This window comes from Scardinius erythrophthalmus, assembly GCF_964197995.2.
Source record: "Scardinius erythrophthalmus genome assembly, chromosome: 12".
Lineage (NCBI taxonomy): Eukaryota > Metazoa > Chordata > Actinopteri > Cypriniformes > Leuciscidae > Scardinius > Scardinius erythrophthalmus.
This window is the reverse complement of record NC_138232.1, coordinates 6,833,525-6,854,791: the sequence shown is the minus strand read 5'-3', so window position 1 is coordinate 6,854,791 and position 21,267 is coordinate 6,833,525. Positions and strand designations below refer to the sequence as shown.

The following is a 21,267-nucleotide window of genomic DNA, read 5'->3' as shown; positions in this document are numbered from 1 at the left end:
TGCAAACTGGAATGCAATTAATCAGCTTTTTGACTCCATACACAACACTATACTGCAAAGCTTCATTTTGTGCAAAGAATTTCACTTCAAGACTTTTCTAATGCCTCTAAGCAGGTACAGTATTTATTTCAACTCTTAAATCTAGTTCATGCCAATTTGTGGGTTCTGTCATCAGTATTAGAGCTTTCAGACTCCAGGGCTCACAGTTAGGAGGAGGAGGATTTTCTTATGACTGACAAAAACAGAAGCATAATTTTCTGCTCGGGCAGACACAGTGTCAGCTGAAAAGCACTGGGGGGAAGCCTGGAGATCCACTCCGCGTGCCTTTGATCGCATTACGGCTCTTCTGGCCTTCAATATGCTTTCAATTTGTGTCAGATTTCCCCTTCATGCTTTAGCATTAGCATTTAGCAATCATCTGCTTGAGTGAAACCTCGGTCGGTGGAGGAGAGAGCAGTTTGGGCTTTGGAGGAAAAATACTAGTAGTTTGGAAAGCGGGAAGGTTTTTAAAATAATCAGAGCCCAATATTCAGATGAAAGAAACAGTTAAAAGCAGTCAGGGTTGCATACTGATTACTCTGGTTATTCAGAATGCACTTCGCTGGGCTCCTAGAGACTTTAGCCTGGAAAATGCAATGGAAAATGACAGCTTCTAGCTGAATTTACATGTTTAAAGGTGTAACATTTCCTATCCTAGGTTAATGTGCAGAGACCATGACCTTGATTTTCCCCTTTACAACGTTGCTCTTAGTCTGACATAGCCACAGGCGTTTCTTTATTTTCTAATTCCACAAATGGTGTAGCAACAACAGCTTTAAAATAAATGGGATATTTCAGTTCTTTTTGGATGTGCATGCTTTCTATGAACGCAATGCCTTGTTGGTTTCACTGTCTGTGACGTGTGTTTACTGGTTTGATGTCCTTTGATAATGATACATTAACTTTTTAAGAAAAACTTTTCTATTAAAAAAACAATACAAAAATTTGGTGAACATTTGAGTTTATACTTATTGTAGAATAAATAGAACAATATTATAGTGTCCTAATCAAACATGACGTGATAAGGCAGTAAAGGGATAGCTGACCCAAAAATGGAAATTCTGTCACCATTCCTCACCCTTATGTTGTTCCGAACCCGTAAGATTTCCGTTCATCTTCGGAACATAAATCTGAGAGTTTCCTGTACAAACGCAACTAACGCTTTGAAAAAGAGATTGTAAAACTAATGAATTGAGCTGTTTAGTCCAAATTTTAATACCAGTCAGGTATGTTAATAATAGAATTATGAGGTGGTGGTATGTAATTAGGGCCTGAGCACCAATGGTGTGAGGAATTGGAATTGCTCCGTTTTTGCTGTTGTTGTAATTTTGTCATGTGATGTCTGGTTAGGACACAGTGTTAAGCAACTGTAAGAGATTGTGACGGCTTTTGTCTCACTAAATACAATTGTTTCGGGCTTCATAAGCGTGATTTATGTATTTATTTATTTATTTGGGTACTATTTTTTTTGTCTGTTACATTGTCATGATAGTTTATTAGGGTCAGTTGTTATTGCAGGTACAGTAAATGCAAAATTGAATAAAAAAATCCATGGGGACAGATCATTTGGTAAATAAATGGTAAATGGACTGCATTTATATAGCGCTTTCACATACCCAATGGCCACCAAAGCGCTTTACAATATTGCCTCACATTCACCCATTCACACACTCATTCATACACCGACGGCGGTGTCAGCCATGCAAGGCGATCCAGCTCGTCGGGAGCAGCTGGGGTTAGGTGTCTTGCTCATTTAAATAATAGGATTAAATTGTATAAGTAACTCTTGCTAATTTAATGTAATGTTTAAAATAAAATCAGGTTGGAACATAAAATTTATTTTCTTAATAATCCTACCATTTTTATTTTTCACCATGCAACTGTTTTATTAAAAATACAATTCAGTATAACTGTCCCCAAAAAAGATGAAAGTGACATTTTTTTGTTCTTTTTTTTCACCCAATGCCCCAAAAAATGTCCTCTGATCTGATCTGACATTATATGTGACATATTCTTTGCGTATCCTCTTTGGAGTTGTATGCTAGTCCAAGTCATTCCGAAATCTTTGACCTCTGTTCCTCAGCGGGACCAATATGGAGAGACCTGGAAAATGAGAGACACTTGCAGAATGAGTTGGGCACATCCTCAGGGCAGTCTGACACAAGCAGAGCCAAGATAGTGTGTGTGTGTTTGTGTACATTCATGTATCATACGCGTGTGTCTGTAATCCAGGAGTTTTAAACAATGGGTCCACCAGTCAAATGTGTGTATGCTTATTAAGTATTATTGGGATAGTTCGCAGACTTCGCACTCACTGTCATGTCATTCCAGATGACTTGCTTTCTTCTGTGAAACACAATAGAAGAGATTTTGAAGAGTGTTCCAAATAGGGCTGTCACTTTTTATTCGATATTCGAATATGTATTCGAACATGACGTGAAATATCTGTAATCGAACTATAAATAAACTATTCGGTTTTTAAAGTGCCATGTGTAGCGCATTTTTTACAGTCTATGATTAGACTGTTTGTTTTTTATTTTCTTGTTTGCCATCTCATCCAGTATCCAGCGCTCTAAACGTATTGTAGCGTAGGCCCATGACCAAATCAAGCGAATAATAGCCAATAGCCATCCTGTTTTGAAAATTGAAGATAACGCACAGAGCGGCCAGCCTGAGCGGACAATTACGACCCCAACTCATCTAAAAAGTAGTGTCTGGAAATATTTTGGGTTCTACACTGTAGATGGTAAAGTAACCGTTAAAGATAAAGTAGTTTGCCGAATTTGCAAAAAACGGTTTACTTGCGCATCCTCGACATCAATATCATAGCTCGTAGATATTTGAATATATTCGAATACATTGCTTGATATTGGATACCCATTCGAATTAGATTTTTTCTCAAAAGTGACAGCCCTAGTTCCAAACAACATTAGACCCCTTTGACTTGATTTTTTTTTTCTACTGTCCCTTTAATAATTAAGCCTTAAATCTGATTGTGCGAATCAATTTGAGCTTTTCTTCTCCTATAATTGCATGAAATGTTCTTTGGCAGCCTAGGTTAAGTAACATTGGCTTATTAAGATAAGATGACACTCAACTGGATTCTAACGTGTCTTTAGTTTCACGACTCTCCTTTACACATCATACCATTCCTTGTTCCAACAGATGTTTACTGGTAGACTAAAGACAGGTTTCCAGCGGCTTAGTTCGTGTTGTTGCGGAGTCTTTTATCTGTAAATGAAGAGCACAGGCAAATTTGTAAGGAGTTTCCAGGGTGCCACAAAGTGGAAAGATCACCCAGAAAAACAAAGAAAACTCTTTGTATTCTCAGCCCGGTGAAATGCATGCAATCAGTGTGAGGTTTGACTTTTACAGAAGAGATATGCAAGACTTCGACTAGCTTCCCCCGTATTTCACAGCCGCTTCTTGAAAAGGCTGTCTTGAAGCTGCAAGGAAAATGAGGTTCAGCTCTCACATTCATACAGGTGTGTAATCTTGCAGAATCCTCTTTCTTATATCTATATTGCATTCTCTTTCCTTTTTCTCAAATTTTTTCCCAATCTTACAACAAATTGTTCCAGTCATTCAAAGTTATGTGTGCCTGTCGGTAAACCATATAGCATCAGATATCGTCCTTTGAGTCAGAACCTGGGTGTGAATTAGGACTCTTTTCAATGAGGACATTTTTGTTAAGTCTAAGCTGTGAACCAAGACTTGCTTCCTACTGCTAAATCACAAGCATATTTCTGCATATTTTCTTGTCGCACTAAAAATGATCATTTACATAAGTTGGAAGGTAACTATAGCATCAGTATGCTTTGTTTTCTTTACTGCTCAAAACCCCAAGACTGTCATAATTATAGATGAGCTTATTTATATACACTACCTAGTGTTGAAGTACTCAAGACCGGTCTTGGTCTCAAGACAATTTTTGAAGGCCTTGTTCTTGTCTCGGTCTCAGACTAAGTGGACTCTATTTTATTTAAAGACCGGGCAAGACACAACTGCAGGGATATCACATAAGACATTTCCCAGGCAGTAAATATGGATCTTTTAGATGAATTTAAGGAGTGTTGGTCTGGCTTTTGTCTTGGTCATATTACACTGATAAAATGAAATGTTTCTTATGCACCAAATCAGCATATTAGAATGATTTCTGAAGGATCATGTGACACTGAAGACCGGAGTAATGATGCTGAAAATTCAGCTTTGCTGCACAGGAATAAATTTAATTTTTAAAATATATTCAAATAAAACAGAGCTATTTTAAATTGATGATATTTCACAATACTTCTACAGTGTATAGCATTTTTCATCAAATAAACGCAACCTTGGTGAGACTTTTCAAAACATTTAAAAAAATCTTACAGACTCCAAACTTTTGCATGGTAGTACAGAATATGTTAATTTTTTTTTTTTTTTTACATTTTGAAACAGTTGGCTAACCATGTTAGGGACTTTTGAGACTAACCTTAACAGATTGCTTATAGAAATTCCTTTAAAACATTGACAACTGAAAATAATTGTTTTGCACATCAGTCTAAACTCAAATGCAAGAGAATCCATTTAAAAATCTGCATATATTGCTATTGATTTCACCAACTGACTGCCATCAAACGCTGAGCTTTGAAGGTTCCATATTGGCTGGCATTAGAAGTTTTCAAAGCGATTGAACCAAAAGGCTTGTCACACAAATTGTTCTGCCCACCATATGTTGTCCTTATTAATTTCAACACAAATACATTTTGATTGTGTTTCTGATCAAAAAACAAATCGTATTGTTCTGTCAGTGATAACAATGCAGTCTGACAGTCTTCTATAGATAAATCGATTGTGTCTACATTCATTCATTTGTTCTTTTTTTTTTTTAGAGATCATGAAATAAAAGATCTAGTGCTTAAATATTTATTGTGGAAATCCTTTGAAGGAAAAATCAAGTTTGGTCGCAAATAGACGAGCCCCTTTGAAGTGAAAGTCTAATTTTGATGATTTTATAATTGTATTTGTTTTTTAAAGTTTTAAATTTGCAACAGACTAATATATTATTTAGTTTGATGATCACCATGTTTTGAAGGCTAAGCACCTTCTTTTGACTGAGCATTTGTAGAAAAAGGAAACTAATGCAGTACTTCAGACCCATTTTGAATCCTTATTGTGGAAAGTGCCTAGTGCCCAAACGTCTGTTTTCCCCTCCTGGCTCTTGCTTGTCAAGGCCCATCAATGGTGCTGTGGACCCATAACTACACCTGAGGCCCTCATTTCTTCCTTTGAATACATTCCTCTCTCTTTCCTTTCAGACATTCTCCATCTTTGATTCCCCACTTCACCCAGCAGATGTCTAGATCTTAACTTGCTCTCCTGTGGTTGGCGAGCTGGCAGACGCGAGCCTCGCGTGCCCGGTTCCTTCAAGCCCTGTGGGGAAACGCGCCTACCTGGGCGGCTCTGTAATTTTGTTTTCTCTTCGCTTCTTTCATATGAGCGCACTTACATCCACGCAGCAAGGTCAAGCGAGTCTGGAGAACTTGTATGATTCTGCATCTGCAGGACTAAATGCATTTACCGCCTCCGTATGTACGAAGAGGGTGAGTTTGAGAACCAGAGAAAGGAGTGATTTGACGGGAAGGACCAAAATAAATATGTCAGACATCTTGCCATCTGCACGAGGGGCATTCCAAAGGGACTAATTAGCCAGCCGTGGTGGGCTGGATTGCTCGTTTGAAAGTGATTCGCTCTTCTAGGGGAGAACAGGTGGAGGAGTTGTTTTTTTTCCCCTTCACTCACTTTATCGCGTTTGAGTGGTTTGGCAATTGCACTTTTACTCTTAATGCCTGTTCTTCTTTGAGTGTTTCATAAAATGCCTTCATTGGTGTCTTTAACGCTGCCAATCAGCTGCTGTTGTTGGTGTCCCTTAGGTGTATAGCGTTTTACACATATTGCAGTGAGATGATGAGTCTGTGGAGGAGACGCTTAATAACTTGTTGGTTCTTTCCTCCCTCTGGTTTATGTGTTTATACGCTTTAAAAGTGAGTCATACTGCCTCAGAGGGAGTGAAGAATTGTGGGTCCACAAAGGAAATAGCAGGATTTGGAATAGTTTACTACTATTATTTCTTCAATGTGTTGTGTTGTTTGCATTGTATGCACATTTTATGTGCTACCATAATAGCACATATTATATGCAAAATATGCATTTTTCAGCTAAGAATGCAAATGAGTTATGAGTTTTATCGCAACATATGTGACATTTACTTGAAATAGAAATCTTTTGTAACATTATATGCTAGTCGTTACATTCACTTTTGATCTTTGCTAGATAAAAGTATTCATTTTTAAAGTATTAGTATTAATATTAGATGTCCATCCATCATCTTCCGCTTATATTATGTATTAATATTAAATCATACTGACCCCAAATTTTTCAACAGTAGTTTCTGCATTATGTATGTATACTGTGCATAGAATGCAAATGTTTATACTACTGCTTGAAACGTTTACCGTTGTGAAATGCATATTATTTAAAAAACTTAGTAGGCACTTTACAGTTTATACTGGCCAAATTAATAATGAACTTATTGGATGCCTGAATTAGATTAGGTTTTGAGAATTTGATTGGATCACATGAGGGCTTGTCAAAGGCTACATTGTTTGAATCTTAACACGTTAAAAATGCAATTGAATTGTTCTGCCCTTAAACCAAAACATGTCCGCTTAGGAAAGTGTTGTTGCATGCCTGGGTTGTTAGGAAAAAAACATTCTGACCTCTTTGGCTCCTATTTACCAACGTCTCTCTTCAATCAATATGTGCAAGCCCTTTGGGTGCATGCAGGGCGACGTCAGCTATTTACAGTGTGTGTGTTTTCAATACTTCAACTCCAGTGACTTGTCAACGACCTCATAAGCTTGTGAACCCCATCGGCTTTGTGCGGTTATTGCGGACATAGTCTAATTGTGCTTATGGGTGGGAGAAAGAAAGCACGAGGGAAAGAGAGAAAGAAAAGACGCTGGAGTGATGAATGATACTTATGTGTGCAAAAAATTGAATTTTCTAATTAAGTTTTAAAAAGCACATTTCACTTTTTAGTGTTTTTTGCTAAGGCAATCATCGCTGTTATTATTTCTTGTAGGATTTTGAAGTCTGTTGTAGTTTGTGTTATTGACATGAATAAAACCTCAGATTGCGTGGCTTCTTGAGGAGAAGTGTTATTACTTTTCTAGGTAATCAGACTTGACGTTTTTCACCTGGCGAACGATCAAAATGGAAAACTGTACAGTGAAGCAAAAACTTAGCAACCACTTAGCAACTCCCTAGCAACACCATTCTAAAATAAATATACTTTACCAACTGCATAACAACATCCTACCAACAATACTAATGGCATGCTTCAAACACTCAAAATACTTTTTCATCTGCATAACAATGTCTTTGAAGAATCCCAGTTAGAACATCCATAATCAAGCATCATCTTAGCTCGAAACACCTTACCAACTGTATAGGAACACACTGACAACCATTCAATAACACTATAGCAGCTACATAGCAGCATCCTGCCAACTAGAGCTACACGATAAATCATTAAAAGACCGCAAACTCTATTCAAACACCCACGTGATCTTGTTCCTAAGTGACAAGGATTTACCTGTCTATTAAACCTTTGACAAAATCACACTGTAACATTCAAATCTGCGTTGGCGCTGACCCTGAGAAAAGTGTTAACATGTATGAAATGACTTCACAAACAGTTCATCCAGTAACGAAACTCGTGAAGTGTTTATGAGTGAGTAATTGAATCATCCATTTAAACCGAGGTTTTTAAATAATTCAGATTAAAGGTACCGTATGTAGGATTGTGGACAAAACTGGTACTGCAATCACTTTAAAAATACTGTAGAGCCGTGTATCCCCTCCCCCTCCCCCCTGACTCGAGGTTGCCAGATAAGCTGCAGGATTCAGCAGAAACGTAGGCTGCTTCAATGAGCTTCCAATGGCAAGTGATGACGAGACGTACACAGTAAGTTTTTTTTTTCTGTTAATTGTGTTTATGCTTTATGAGAGATATTTTGATGAGTAATTACTTATTTTAAAAAATTACTAATTGTTGAGGTGCTGGGGCCATAATAGCTGAAGAGATAAGCGTTTTTGATTTGATATTTAATTTGATTTGATTTCTTTATTTTGAACATATAAATACAATTACAATTCAAAAAAAATCTGAGAAAAAAAAAAGGATAATAGTAAAAGAAAACAAAAAAAACATATAGACTTAAACAACAAAATAATACTTCCTTAATTTTCAATACGAAAAAAAAAAAAACCTTGATTTACAAGTGCTAAAGTTTTTGTCATATTATAGGCTAAAAACAGAATAAACATTTGCCACAGAAATTATAACACGGGACAAATTCAACATCACCAATGGCTATCACAGGGTTGTTTTCAGTCCCATCAGAAAATATTGTTAGAGTAACTAAATTACATTAGCAATGGTCATACAGGTCCAGAGGTGTAAAATACTTGAGTAATTTTACTTGATTACTGTACTTAAGTATTATTTTGGGGGATTTTTACTTTACTTGAGTACAATTAAAAATCGGTACTTTTACTTTTACTTAATTACATTTTTTAAGAAAAAAAAGTACTTTTTACTCCTTACAATTTTATTTACAGTCAAAAAGTACTTCTTTTTTGGAGATCACTTCATTCTATTTTTCCTTGCTATTACCAAACCAATTGAATTGCACTGATGCCTAGTTTAATTAAGTTAAGTGTCTAGTCTAATTTAATGAGATTTGTTTTCACATTTCACCAAATTGGTCAGACATGTTCATTGGTCCTTTGGAAGTGACGTCATGTCGCATCTATTACCACAATGCACAGCACCTTGACCTAGAAATTAGAGAAATTATAACAGTTATTCTCAGGGGGACAATCCAGCAGCCGAAGAGCATACCACCCCCGGGGGCCGCCATTGGCTAACAAGCCATCACCTGCTGTTAGCATTCCATTGACTTCCATTCATTTTGGTAGGAGTGTAACGGTTCACAAAATTCACGGTTCGGTTTGGTTCGGTACGGTTCGATACAGCAAAAAGAAAGAAATGCCAGAGAAATTTCCTTGATTACATTTTTTTTTTATTATTAAAACTAACATCATAAAGTATGATTTTTTTTTTACTTTGAGCAATTCTAGAGCTATAATTCACTCCTCTTAGGAGCATATAAAACAAAACAGCTCCTTGGAAAAAATTAAATTTAATATTGTAGTAGTTATAAACAAAGGTTTATTTTAGTTCAGATTAACATTTGAGGGCAGCAATTGTATTCATAATGTCAAAATAAAACCGACGTAATGGCATTGATTGGCATTCAATGGCATTGAAGGCATTATAGCCTACTATTCCTGTCAAACTGTTGATCTGTGGACACTGGATAGTTCATTCATGGCACAATGTTTCTTCCTGGTTTCCTGGCTTCCTGGTTTCTTCCTGGTTTTAATAACGGAGAAATGTGAATGTTTCTCACTAGATCTTGCAGCGATGTTATTACTTCTGTGGCGAATTCAAATGCTTTCTTTACTGGATATCTTATTAGCGCTGTGTAATAACAGTGTCGCTTGATCAAGATCGGCTCGCGCTGCTTTGATTCAAACTGATAAACGGTCCTTCAACCACACAATAACGAGCAGTTTCGTTCCTCTTGCATTACGTTTGCCATTTGATGTTGGGAAATGTTGTGGTCGTGCCGGCGTCTCTTACATTATGAGTGCGCTTGCCACGTGCAACACGCCTACATTTGAAATAACAAAATTTTGGTCGGCAGGAAAAATGGTCCAACGAACCGAACCGTTCTACGAATACGTGTATCGTTACACCCCTACATTTTGGCGTCACTTTGAAAGCGAATAACTTTACATCTGAGGCGTTTGAAGACTCCATTTGTCCATTGTTTATGGTCCAAAATCAGCCACAGGATCAAGAGCACCAGTGGCTGTACCTTAGCGAATTCTTTTCTTTTAGTGGTAAAAGCATGTTTAGTTGATTGTTTAAATAATGTTGCATACTGGCATTACATAGTAGTCTTATAGTTTGATAAATAAATACAATTAAATACAAACAGTTCTAAAGCAGGATAAAACCTTGTATGTGGTTCATTCACTTCATGATTTTAGAGATTAAAAGCTTAAACAAGAATCTCTAGTTTTCATTCTTGCTATTACTTTTACTTCTTTAATACTCAAGTACAATTTTTATGTGGTACTTTTTTACTTTTACTCGAGTACGATTCTGGCCAGATACTTTTACTTTTAATTGAGTAATATTTTCCCTCAGTACTTGTACTTTCACTTGAGTAACATTTTTTAGTACTTTTTACACCTCTGTACAGGTCAACTTGCAGCATGTGTAACTTAGTCCACGATATACGTGAAGAACGAATGACGAATATTTTTTTCTGAGGTAAAGTTAGGCTTGTCTCAATTCCGTTTCAAATTGCCATAATGGTCGTGCTAATGTTTTCATCAGCGTCTCAGCATAATGACAGAGAAACGGGCTCCTATAATGCATTGCAAAAGCATACGTCCATGTGAGCTAACGTTACGTTGCTTGAACACGCATAACTTTGTTCGACTGTCATGAATATATGAAATGTCCATTGACATCCAGTACAAGTTAGCCAAGCATAGATGAATCTTACCTGTCTAGGAGAAAATTAGCAACGTTGGCGTCTGTGTTCAAATTCTTCTCCGTTTTCAGCCGTCTCCATCTTTCAAAAGCATCTCCTATACAAATTCTGGTTTTATTTCGGACTTTGTCACAACGAATTTCTGAATTATAACGAGGTCTTTTTGATTTAGTAACGTTAGACATTTTTATCCGACTAGAGTTAGGGTAGGTTAGGTTAGAGGAAAGCTGGCAACCCGGATCCCGAAACACTACTGACTTCGTGATTGGTAGATCGGTGGAGGGAGGCGCTCAGGCCAAAACACAAAATGACAACATCAACATCAGTTGAGGGCTGCAAGTCCACTTTTTAAATGACAATATCCTAGCCATACTACTGTTGTCAGTGATATAAGTATTTGAAATGAACATGATTTCTTAATGTCTAGTGACACATCAGGGCAATTTTATGATTAATTGAAATAGATTTCTTACATACAGCTCCTTTAATTAAACAATTAAAAGACACCGCAGCGATTAACATTTTGTCAGAAACTCTGGTAATTTGCGTTATTTTGTTTAGTTGTTTGTTCAGAATCGTGGGAGAATAGTGATCTCTGTTTGAAAAAAAATAATAATCGTGATTCCCTATTCAGAATCATGCAGCTCTACTGGCAACCACTCAGAGCTTGCTTGCATCCACATAGTGACATTGTAAAAGTCACTCTGAGCACTATCAGCAACACAGATATGCCCTGACAACCACCAGTACACCTTGGCAACCGAATAACAAAGACCTGGCAATCATCCAAAACACCCCAGCAACCGCATAGCAACACCCTGACAACCACCCAGAACACCCACCACTCATATGAAACTCGAATATTAGTTTTTAGAAAAATATAAAAAGCCTTTATTATTTCATGGCTTAAATTTTAAAAACAGGTGACAAGCAATGGCACACCTACGTGTTGCGGCCAATAAGCCTTCATCAGGGTGTGAGTAACAAACACAATCAGAGTTCTTTTAAACAGCAATCAATTAGTCACACGACGATCACCTGGTCATGCGACACAGGACAAACGAAATGAACCACCTTTCTGAATAGAATCACCCAAGCAACCACATAAAGTTGTACTAGAAGCAACTTGTAGCACCTATCCTACTACAAACTGCATGATTTCCATGGCAACATACTACACAGCCAACAAAAGTATGTTCTAAGAACACTTTGCCAACGTTCCTATTAAGTTATGAAAACGTAATTTTTTTTAATGTACTCTGAACGTTCAAAACGTCCAGTTTTTTAATAAAAAAAAAAATATATATATCTTGTTTATGTGAATGTTATAATTTTGACATTTTTATAATTTTGAAAAAAAAAAAAAAACATGATGGAAACTTTACCTTTGAATGTTCTCTGAATGTTCGGAAACAAGTAGTAACATTTAAAGAACATTACACGAACATCCAACAAAAATTGTTATACTCCATCTACGTTTTGATCATCGTTCTGAATCCGATCCAGGCGTAATCTTTGAGCAAAAAGCTGAGAAAATCAAGTTTTTGTCAATGTTGCTTTTGCCACAATGTTCTGAGAACGTTCCCTGTTAGCTTGGTAGCAACTTCATAGTAACACGGTGAAAACACTCTATGCACTAGCTGCATAGCAACACCCTGACAACCACCAGAACACCCTGGCAACCGCATAGCAACTGAAAAGCAAAGCCCTAGCAATCGTCTAGAAATCCCCAGCAACTGCATAGCCACACCCTGGCATCCAGTCAGGAGTCTATTAGCTGCATAGGAAAGCCCCGGCAACCACCCAGAACACCCTACATTGTGTCCGTCAGTTTTTCATGGGTAAGCACTACTGTAAAAATCTAGTTCTTTCTATATATATTTAAATCGATGTAGTGTTCATTAACATGTTTAAGACTTTTTTTCTTGGCTTGCAAAATGCAACTGAGGGCTTTTTCTCTAATCAAATAGTGCTGATTCAGAAAACGTCTGCCTTAATCAAAACCTCAAATTGGGTTATTCGCATGCTTCTGCTGCGGCCATAAAAGCCAAACCAATGTTCTTTTAGTGTAGTGTAATGAGGGACAGGGAAACCTCCAGAGTCTGACTTACTGCTGAACATATGCAGAAAAGCCTCTCAGTCTCTGCCAAACACGCAGGCTCACAGCCCCTCACATGGAGCCCGTCTTTGCTGTAATTTGAGGAGAGATGCTGGCAAAAGACATGAAAAGATGCCTGTGATACTGCTGTTGTCCCCGCTCCACAAGTATAAGACAAGCTTGGCATGTCGGCACGATGATTGCTTTTGTGTGTTCTGGTCTCTCCGGACCCCTCAAAGACAGAGAGGGAATTACTGGCCTGCAGCCTCTGATAGTATATCAAGATTACGGTGCTTTCCAGACAAGAGCGGACCACCACCAAAAAGCTTGATTGTGTCACTTGCTAACACGTTTGAAGGATGGCTGATATTTGAGGAAATTAATGGCTGTTTAGATTCGTGTCTGCTGCGTTCCAAACAATTTCGCATTTTGAGGATTTATGGGTCATGTTGTTTGTAGTTTGACTGACTGTATTTCAGAGTTAAAATAAGATATTTGATCTGACATTTAAATGGTAAATGGGCTATTTTCTGGGTGTTTGAGGCAATTAAGGGGAATTGTAAAATTGTTTGTTTGCCAAATGGGGTAAAATGAGAATGTTTCCCTACGGAAAAGTCGCATGGTATTACATTATAATGAACAAGAAATCAAAATTGCCGATTTAATGTAAACATTTGTCACTTGTAGAAAAAAAACATGATTGAAGTACCTTGCAGTGCTTGCACATACCCGATTTTAGGCTAGAAAAAGCTGTTGGACATTTCCACCCTTATTACCGAACACATCTTGACCTTTTGTGACAACATGTCCCAATAGTTTAAACAATATTGTGTTGTCAAAACGACAACAGCAGGTTAGCAGGTTTTTCAGTTAAATTTAAAAAGAAAAACAATTGATAAACAATGATTGATAATACAACACAATTTTTTATACATTATGCAAAAACATCAAACCACTGTTTAGGCTAATAAATATTGTAAGTAATAAATTGAATTATGAATTTTATTTAAATATACCTAACATACTTCCCCAATAAAACTATGAAAAATTACGGTTAAAATCTACCTCTATTATATTGTTGCCTAAATATGCTAGTGGGGTTAATTAGATATAGCCTATGTGACAACTAGCCTCGTTATCTAAAATAAAAGGACTGTAGTTTTTCCATTTGATTGCATTACTAAACCATAGTCCTTTTATTTCAATGTGTTTGATGGTGTATTTAAGATAAATTAGCTGTTTACTGACTGTTATTTCCCATATGTCATTGAATCATATGTTAATAATTGCCTCAATGTATTGTGTGTGTGTTTGTAGGATGCAGGAGAGGGAACTGCAGCGTGTGGGCAGGAGATTGCTGCTGTTGGGCATCTGTCTGCTGTCTCTTTGGGGTCAGCTGAGTCTGGCCTCAACACATCGCAGCCATATTGGTGAGTTGCATGCAAACATATAAATATACACATTAACTTTAATGGGAAGCATTAGAGAAAACAGACTATCAACTCAGATGTTGCCCACTCATCTGCTGCATTTAGCGTAGGATGAGCTTGATCCCCAGGTTCTGAAGTCCATTTTTTCTGGAAATTCATAGACATCTGTTGCTTTGTTGTACTTGGGGTTGAACAGCCTTGCGTCACTTGTTTTCGAAACCATCTGCTTGACCTTGTTCAGAAATATGGCATTAGCTTGAATGAAAACAAACAAAAAGATCTAAGCTCAAATAAAATTTCTCATATTGGAGATGCAAGCTGCTGAATACCCTTACGAAAAATAAGTTTATTCAAGTGTGCTATTAGTATACTTCTTTTAAACTAAAAATAAGAAAGTATACTTTCAGTCTACGTTTTATGTACTTTCAGAAATATACTTTATGTACTTCTCAGAAATATACTTCAAACTGCACTTAAGTATACTTGACGTATACTGACAGAAAAGTCTAAGTATATTTGGCCTGTACTTGTTGATCGAGATATACTTAAAAGTATAATTAAGTATTTAAAGTATACTTGGCTTGTAGTTGTGTTAACTCTTTTGAGTAGCCTATTAAATATACTTTTTTTTACATCGTTTTTCATATACAGTCTTATGAAACTTACATTGTTTGAAAATATTGATTGGAATATTGATATAAAACAAATATGTTTCTAATTCTGTGTATCTGAATTTTTTGATTTTTTTCTACTGGTAGTGTACATAAGAATTTACTTTAATTCTACTTTACTCTTTCCCCGCCATTGACTGAATTTTCCAGCTATCCATGTTTTCACTGTTATACGGTAGGGGGCACTATGACACTCCTTCTAGTACAGAATCTCTGGATCAAAACACAGGAGAAGAAGCTGAAACAAGTGATTGAAGATTGCTCACTCAAATGTAAAATAACGTGATCATCAAACATTAAACAGCGTGTAAATCAAAACTGCTTAATATTACCAAATGAAATGAAGCGTGACCCATGAAGAGAAAATGACTGTGAAGCTTTGGGTGTGTTGGACTCGATCTACTCCATCTGTGTTTTGATAATCGTTCTGAATCTGATCAAGGTGTAGTCTTTGACAAAAATGTGATTTTCTCAACTTTTTTGTTTTAAATGTTGCCTTTCTTTATGAAACTTACCGACATTCAAGTGTTGATAAAAAAGGATGCATGAAGCTTATAAAATGTTTTTAAATTAAAGTATAGTTAAAGGTATTTTTCAAGTATAAAAAATAAAATTTGAACATAGTGGTATAGACCTACTGCAAGTGCAAAAATAATATAGAAAACTATTAGTATAATGGTAAGTTCACTTAAAGAAAACTTGTAGTTTACTGAAAGTATACTTCAAAGTGTACTTACATAAACTAAAAATTTGCTACAAGTATTAAAATAGTAAACTACTAGTATACCCATAAGTTCACTTGCAGTACAAATGAGAAACGTAATTATGAACTAGTTGTGCACTTAAAGTTTACTACTGTTACACTTATAGTACACTTAAACATATACTTTTATATACTAAAAGTGGGCCAATTTAGTCCCAGGCGGTATTAAAATAGTACACTTACAAGTTTACTACAAGTACATATTGACATTAGTATACTTACTGCATAATGTATACTTAAAAATATACTTGAACATTGCTTAAGTATACTTCATAAAATTAACTTGAAGTATACTTCTTTTTCGTAAGGGTATTCAACATGTTGGTCTTTCTAAGCTTTTGAGATGGATCTGAGTTTGGGATTATGGTTCATTACACTATCAACTTTGTCTCAGTTTGCTATAGGAGAAAAAAAGGGCAGTTATTACTGTTGTTAAAGTTTCTCTTTTGTTGACAGCAGCTGATTTATTAGCAGCTCTCATTACAAGTACAAGTTATAAGTGACCCAAATGCTTGTGTGTAAAAGAACACAGTGTCGCTCTTAACTCTGAAACATGCAGCGCATATATTCATGTAATTAAGTTGCAACCTTTGCATTTTGAAGAAAAAAAGTGGTGTTTTTACTCACTCAGAAATTGCTAGTAAATTTCACAAATAATAACAAAGAAATGTCAATTTATGAAAGTCTGAAATAGTAGTTCCTTGTAAAATGTATTCCAATCATTTTTTTTTTTACAACTACGAAATAAGCCACTAAGCATTATGGTTTTATTCCAATGAATTGTGCAACCCTAGATCTATTCTCCATTTACTCTCATTGCTCCTGTCTAGGAGAAGCCATTTACTGTAGATTTGTGATTTCTCTTTCTGGAGTCTCTTGATGGGAGTGCAGCGTTAGGTCAGTGGAGCCCAGTTGCAGGCCTACAGGGGCGCCAGAAGAGAAGGTGTCAGGCTTTTCACTGAAATGTCATTTTAAGGAGAAAGCGACAACGTGAAGGAGAACCCTGGGCTAAAGGTGGAAGATGTGAATACACATCGCAATAATGAGACCCCATCCACAGCCGAGTGGCAAACCGCAAGTGGACCAGGAGCGATTAGAGAAAGTCGTGTTTGAGCACATACACACACAGACATTAGCTGCGTATATCCTGGTGAGGCTGTGTCTTCCTTTCTCTGTGTTTGCCGAAAGCCACAAAGACCCATTGGGGAAAAGCCAAGCAACAGCGACAATTAATCTCCTGTTATCAAGTCAAAGGCCGACTCTAAATAAAATCATGCAGCTTTTCAGGCACCGCGACAAAGATAGCAACAAGTTTAGGAGGGCCCCATCCTTCTCCCGTTGGATGTGTACGTGCGGTATGTCGGAGGTAGAAAGGATGATTGATTACGGAGCAAGTTGCCCAATCATTCACCCTGTTTTGGGAAGAGAGTGGCTTTCCACCCGATGCCGGCTCCTCAGCTCCAGGCTAGCACAGAACTAATCACAGAGTAACTCCCAGTGGCTTGGGGAGGTCAGGCCAAGGTGTTACCCAGTAAACAAACCTCTTTAGCCCCGCTATTTAAGAGAAGTGCGGGGCTCCTGCTGCTTTGGAGAGTCAACCTCTCAGAACACCCTTAAGAGCAGATCAGCCCAATAACACCTCAGGGACAACAGCAATGCCAGGACTCATTAGTTAGTCATGAGAGAGAGAGTGAGAGAGAGAGAGATGGGGTAACATTGGGAGGAAGATATGGCTTGAGATGAAAAAAACAGAGGCAGAGGGAATGAGGGAAAATCTGGCAACAACAATAAATAAATAAAAACATAAAAAACTTGCAGAAATGCATTGAAATGTCCTAGTTGTTTTTGGGGTCTCCCCAATAAGTATGGACAAAAAAGCTCATTTAAGGACTTTGATTTTACCAGAAAATGTTTTCGAATTTTTATCATGTGTAAATGTTAAACATCTTGTACAATATTAACTGCTGTATTGTTCTTTTGGTTTGGTTTTTTATTTTTATTGTATTTATTAAACTGTATTTTTTTGTAACTCTGTTTTTGCCATGAAGATAGCCTCAGATGTTGACCTGGCATTAAAAAGCTATACTACTATTACAGTAAGAGCTGTAAAATTGGGCATTTATATTGATAGCTTTGATCATTTGGTCTTGGAAGAATTTGTTGGGAAATAGTTTATATTGAAATTTCTGACTTTTTATTACAGACTTTGGTGTCTTGGCATATCTGAACTCAGTTTGTGAAACTCAAAGCAACATTTGAGAAATTTCCCATTTGCTGACCTCTTAATCGTATTGCTCTCTAGGAGAAACAATTGAGATTTTATTTATGTCATGTATTTTCTGTGTTGATTTTGAAGACGCTGATGTGATGCATCAATGTAAAATCATAAAGCAATAAGATCATCTCTTGCTGTTGATTAGATGGAATGTTTCCCTCCTCTTCTCCTTAAATAGATGCATCTCCATATTAATATGCAGCAATCAAGCATTTTCTGATTTGTTCGTCAGTAGCTGCAGGGGGAGATTCTGCAACGCACACTGGAATAATGGAGGCGTGAAAACCACATTGCAAGAACCGATTATCAGATTTAATCTGACAGCTGGTTTCTTTTCTTCAGATATGGGGCTGGAAGTGATACACCTTGCAGGTCATAAAGTTATAGATGTAACTGATTTCTGGAATAATGTTCTGTTGATGTGTAGATGAAATATGGCCCCAAACTGAATTGAATTTTTAATTTCATGACATCACCAAAACAAAAAGGTTAATTTGCACATACCCACTTACACTTTAACACTTTCACTTGTATAATAACCTTCTTTGTCCAGAAAAAGAATAGGTGACATTATTTATTAGCATTGTCTTAGCCCCTGCTAGTAGATTGCATAATTACACCATTCATATCTCACTCCAGGTATAATATTCATTTACATGTTGGCTGCCTTGCCACAGACTGCAGAATTTGAGTGGGCTTGCATGTCTACAAGGGGCATGCCTCAGTGCACTTCGTGTAGAATAGTGTAGCTATACCTTGTACCAGGGAAAGACAGGAGGAAGACAGTGACATTTTACTGTCTGCAGGGCAGGTCAGTGTTTCCTCCGGGACACTGGATCTCATGGAACACATCTCACGGTATACTGGAGTAAAGACATGGTGGATGCATGATAGATAGATAGATAGATAGATAGATAGATAGATAGATAGATAGATAGATAGAGTAGACAGACAGACAGACATGGCATAAATGGCCTCAAATAATTTTTATATATTTTGACTTAAAGGTATAGCGGGGGATTTTCCCGAATTTTAGAAAAGAACCGCCCTCTCCACTTTTTGAAAAAATGCACGTGCAACACTTTACCTGCTCCCGAGAGGGAACGCCTGCACGAGAGGGAACGCCTAAACGTGTGCACAAGAGAGCATGCACGAGCTCATCATAGCTTACATTAACTTTTACTAGCAGTGATTTTAAATGGATTTCTCCAAATAGTATGCCAAACTGTCAAGTAGAAACTTTGCGACTGAGGCATCAGTGGGAAGCCCAACCTGTGTTTTGAGCGCACGCCATCGTGTGAATCGTGTGCACGAGCACGTACGACGGCCTTACGTAAACATATCACCAGAATGATTGACACTTAGGAGGACCAATAGTCTTGATGATCCACCCGGAAAAAGAAAATCCTCCGCTATACCTTTAAAGTACTGCATGTGACATTTAATGCAGGTAGTAATTGTTTCAGCTGTCATAGATGGCATTTGCCTTGGGTGAAGTTTGACCATTTGTTTGACAACACTGAAAATGTGAAAGAAGTGAAGGGATACCAGCCAGTAAGTGTCTGACATATACAGTATGTGAAGTCCTTTGATACCGTTTAAAAAGCATCCCAGGAGTGTGCAGAGCTCATCTAGATAGAGGGTACTTTTTAAGAAGCTGATAAATATATATTTTTTGGCCTCTACATAATTAACTTCCATATTATTTATTACCGCAACATCTTTCTGTAAAGCTACTTTTGAAACACTGACCATTGTAAAAAGCGTTATGTAAATATAATTAAATTGACGTTTCTTAAAGGGCTAGTCCACCCCAGAATGAAAATTGTCATTAATTACTCACCCTCGTGTCGTTCAAAACCTGTAAGACTTTCGTTCATCTTCTGAACACAAATGAAGATCTTTTTGATGAAATCTGAGAGATTTCTGTCCCTTCATACAGCTACGCAACTATCACTTTGATGCTTCAAAAAGTTCATAAAGAGATCTTAAAGCTAATCCATATGAATTGAGCGGTTTAGTCCCAATTTTCACATATAACTCATACATCAGTTGTTGTAAATGGAAGCTCAAGCATGTTTGCTTGACGTGTAAGAACCAATGAATGAGGTTTGTTCTCACATGTCAAGCAGGTTCGGTTGACCTTCTGTTCTCTGATCAATGTTTAAATGTGAATAAAAGCCTAAATTCAATCTGTTCATCATATGCAGCGAATGTGTCTCTTCAGAAAAGTTGGACTAAACCACTAAATTCATATGGATTAGTTTTACGATCGCTTTATGAACTTTGAAGCGCCAAAGTAGTAGTTGCGTAGCTGTCAACGGAGGGACAGAAAGCTCTCGGATTTCATCAAAAAGATCTTGTTTTCCGAAGATGAACGAAAGTCTTACAGGTTTGGAACATGAAGGTTAGTAATTAATGACAAAATTTTAATTTTGGGGTGAACTATCCCTTTTAAGTGTTGAGTGGACGATAGTAATAGTTAAGATAGTAATAGTTTAAGCAAACATATTAGTCGAGTCCCAAAATAGATAAATAGCCCTGGATAAGATGCAGTAGGCATTTTTGAGGAAAAGTACTTCAAGTGTTGTTTCTATATGATTTTTAGGTGCTGAATCCATTTCTGCCATATAACAAGTTGTAAACATCACTGTTTTAGCATAAACAATAAAAACAAAATGGCTGCCAAAAAAAAAAAAACGTTTTAATGCTTTTATTGCAGTTTAAACATTAAACATTATAACTAAACTATGCATTCTCAGAATATTTAAACATGTAAACAATGAAAAAACAACATTAACATGAAAGGGACAGTTTTTATTGGCTGCTGGAATTATGCCAAGGTACCAAGGTACACTGGGAAGCATATATCAGTGGAAATATGCAATTATGCCCAGCCCGAAGGGGGGAACTTGGAATACACATGACCCCAGGGGGCTGCATATTGAGAATCACTGGGGTGTCCAGCCGCAGGTGGAATATTTCAAACCCAGGGGTGGCAAGGTGGCTTGCAGAGGGAAAGACACATGCTCAGAGAGGCTTACAGTGGACTACACACGTGGGGGTCGCCCAGAGGCCGTGTTAGGTGTCGCCCAGCCTGCAGCTTTACAGATGTCTGTTAGCGAGGCGCCATGCGCTAGAGCCCAAGAGGATGCCACACTCCGGGTGGAGTGGGCCGTCACACCAAGGGGGCAACCAAGGGGGCATGGTCGACCTTGCTGCTGGTAAGCCCTCAATGGCGTCCACTATCCAGTGAGACAACCTTTGCTTGGAGAGAGCCTTTCCCTTCAGCTTCCCACCATGACAGACAAAGAG

At 37.3% G+C, this 21,267-nt stretch overlaps 1 protein-coding gene across 3 annotated transcripts in view; it reads left to right on the top strand.

Moving 5' to 3' along the window:
- Positions 1–21,267, top strand: part of tafa3a (TAFA chemokine like family member 3a) — a 113,453-nt gene that overhangs the window by 63,247 nt on the left and 28,939 nt on the right. For 2 of the 3 annotated variants that reach the window (XM_081380266.1, XM_081380268.1), the window contains exon 2: positions 14,131–14,243. In XM_081380266.1, coding sequence (XP_081236392.1) covers positions 14,132–14,243 — 112 coding nt within the window. In that variant the 5' untranslated portion in view covers position 14,131. Of the gene's footprint in view, positions 1–11,805; positions 11,907–14,130; positions 14,244–21,267 lie in introns of those variants that run through there. The other variant, XM_081380267.1, reaches the window with a different exon arrangement.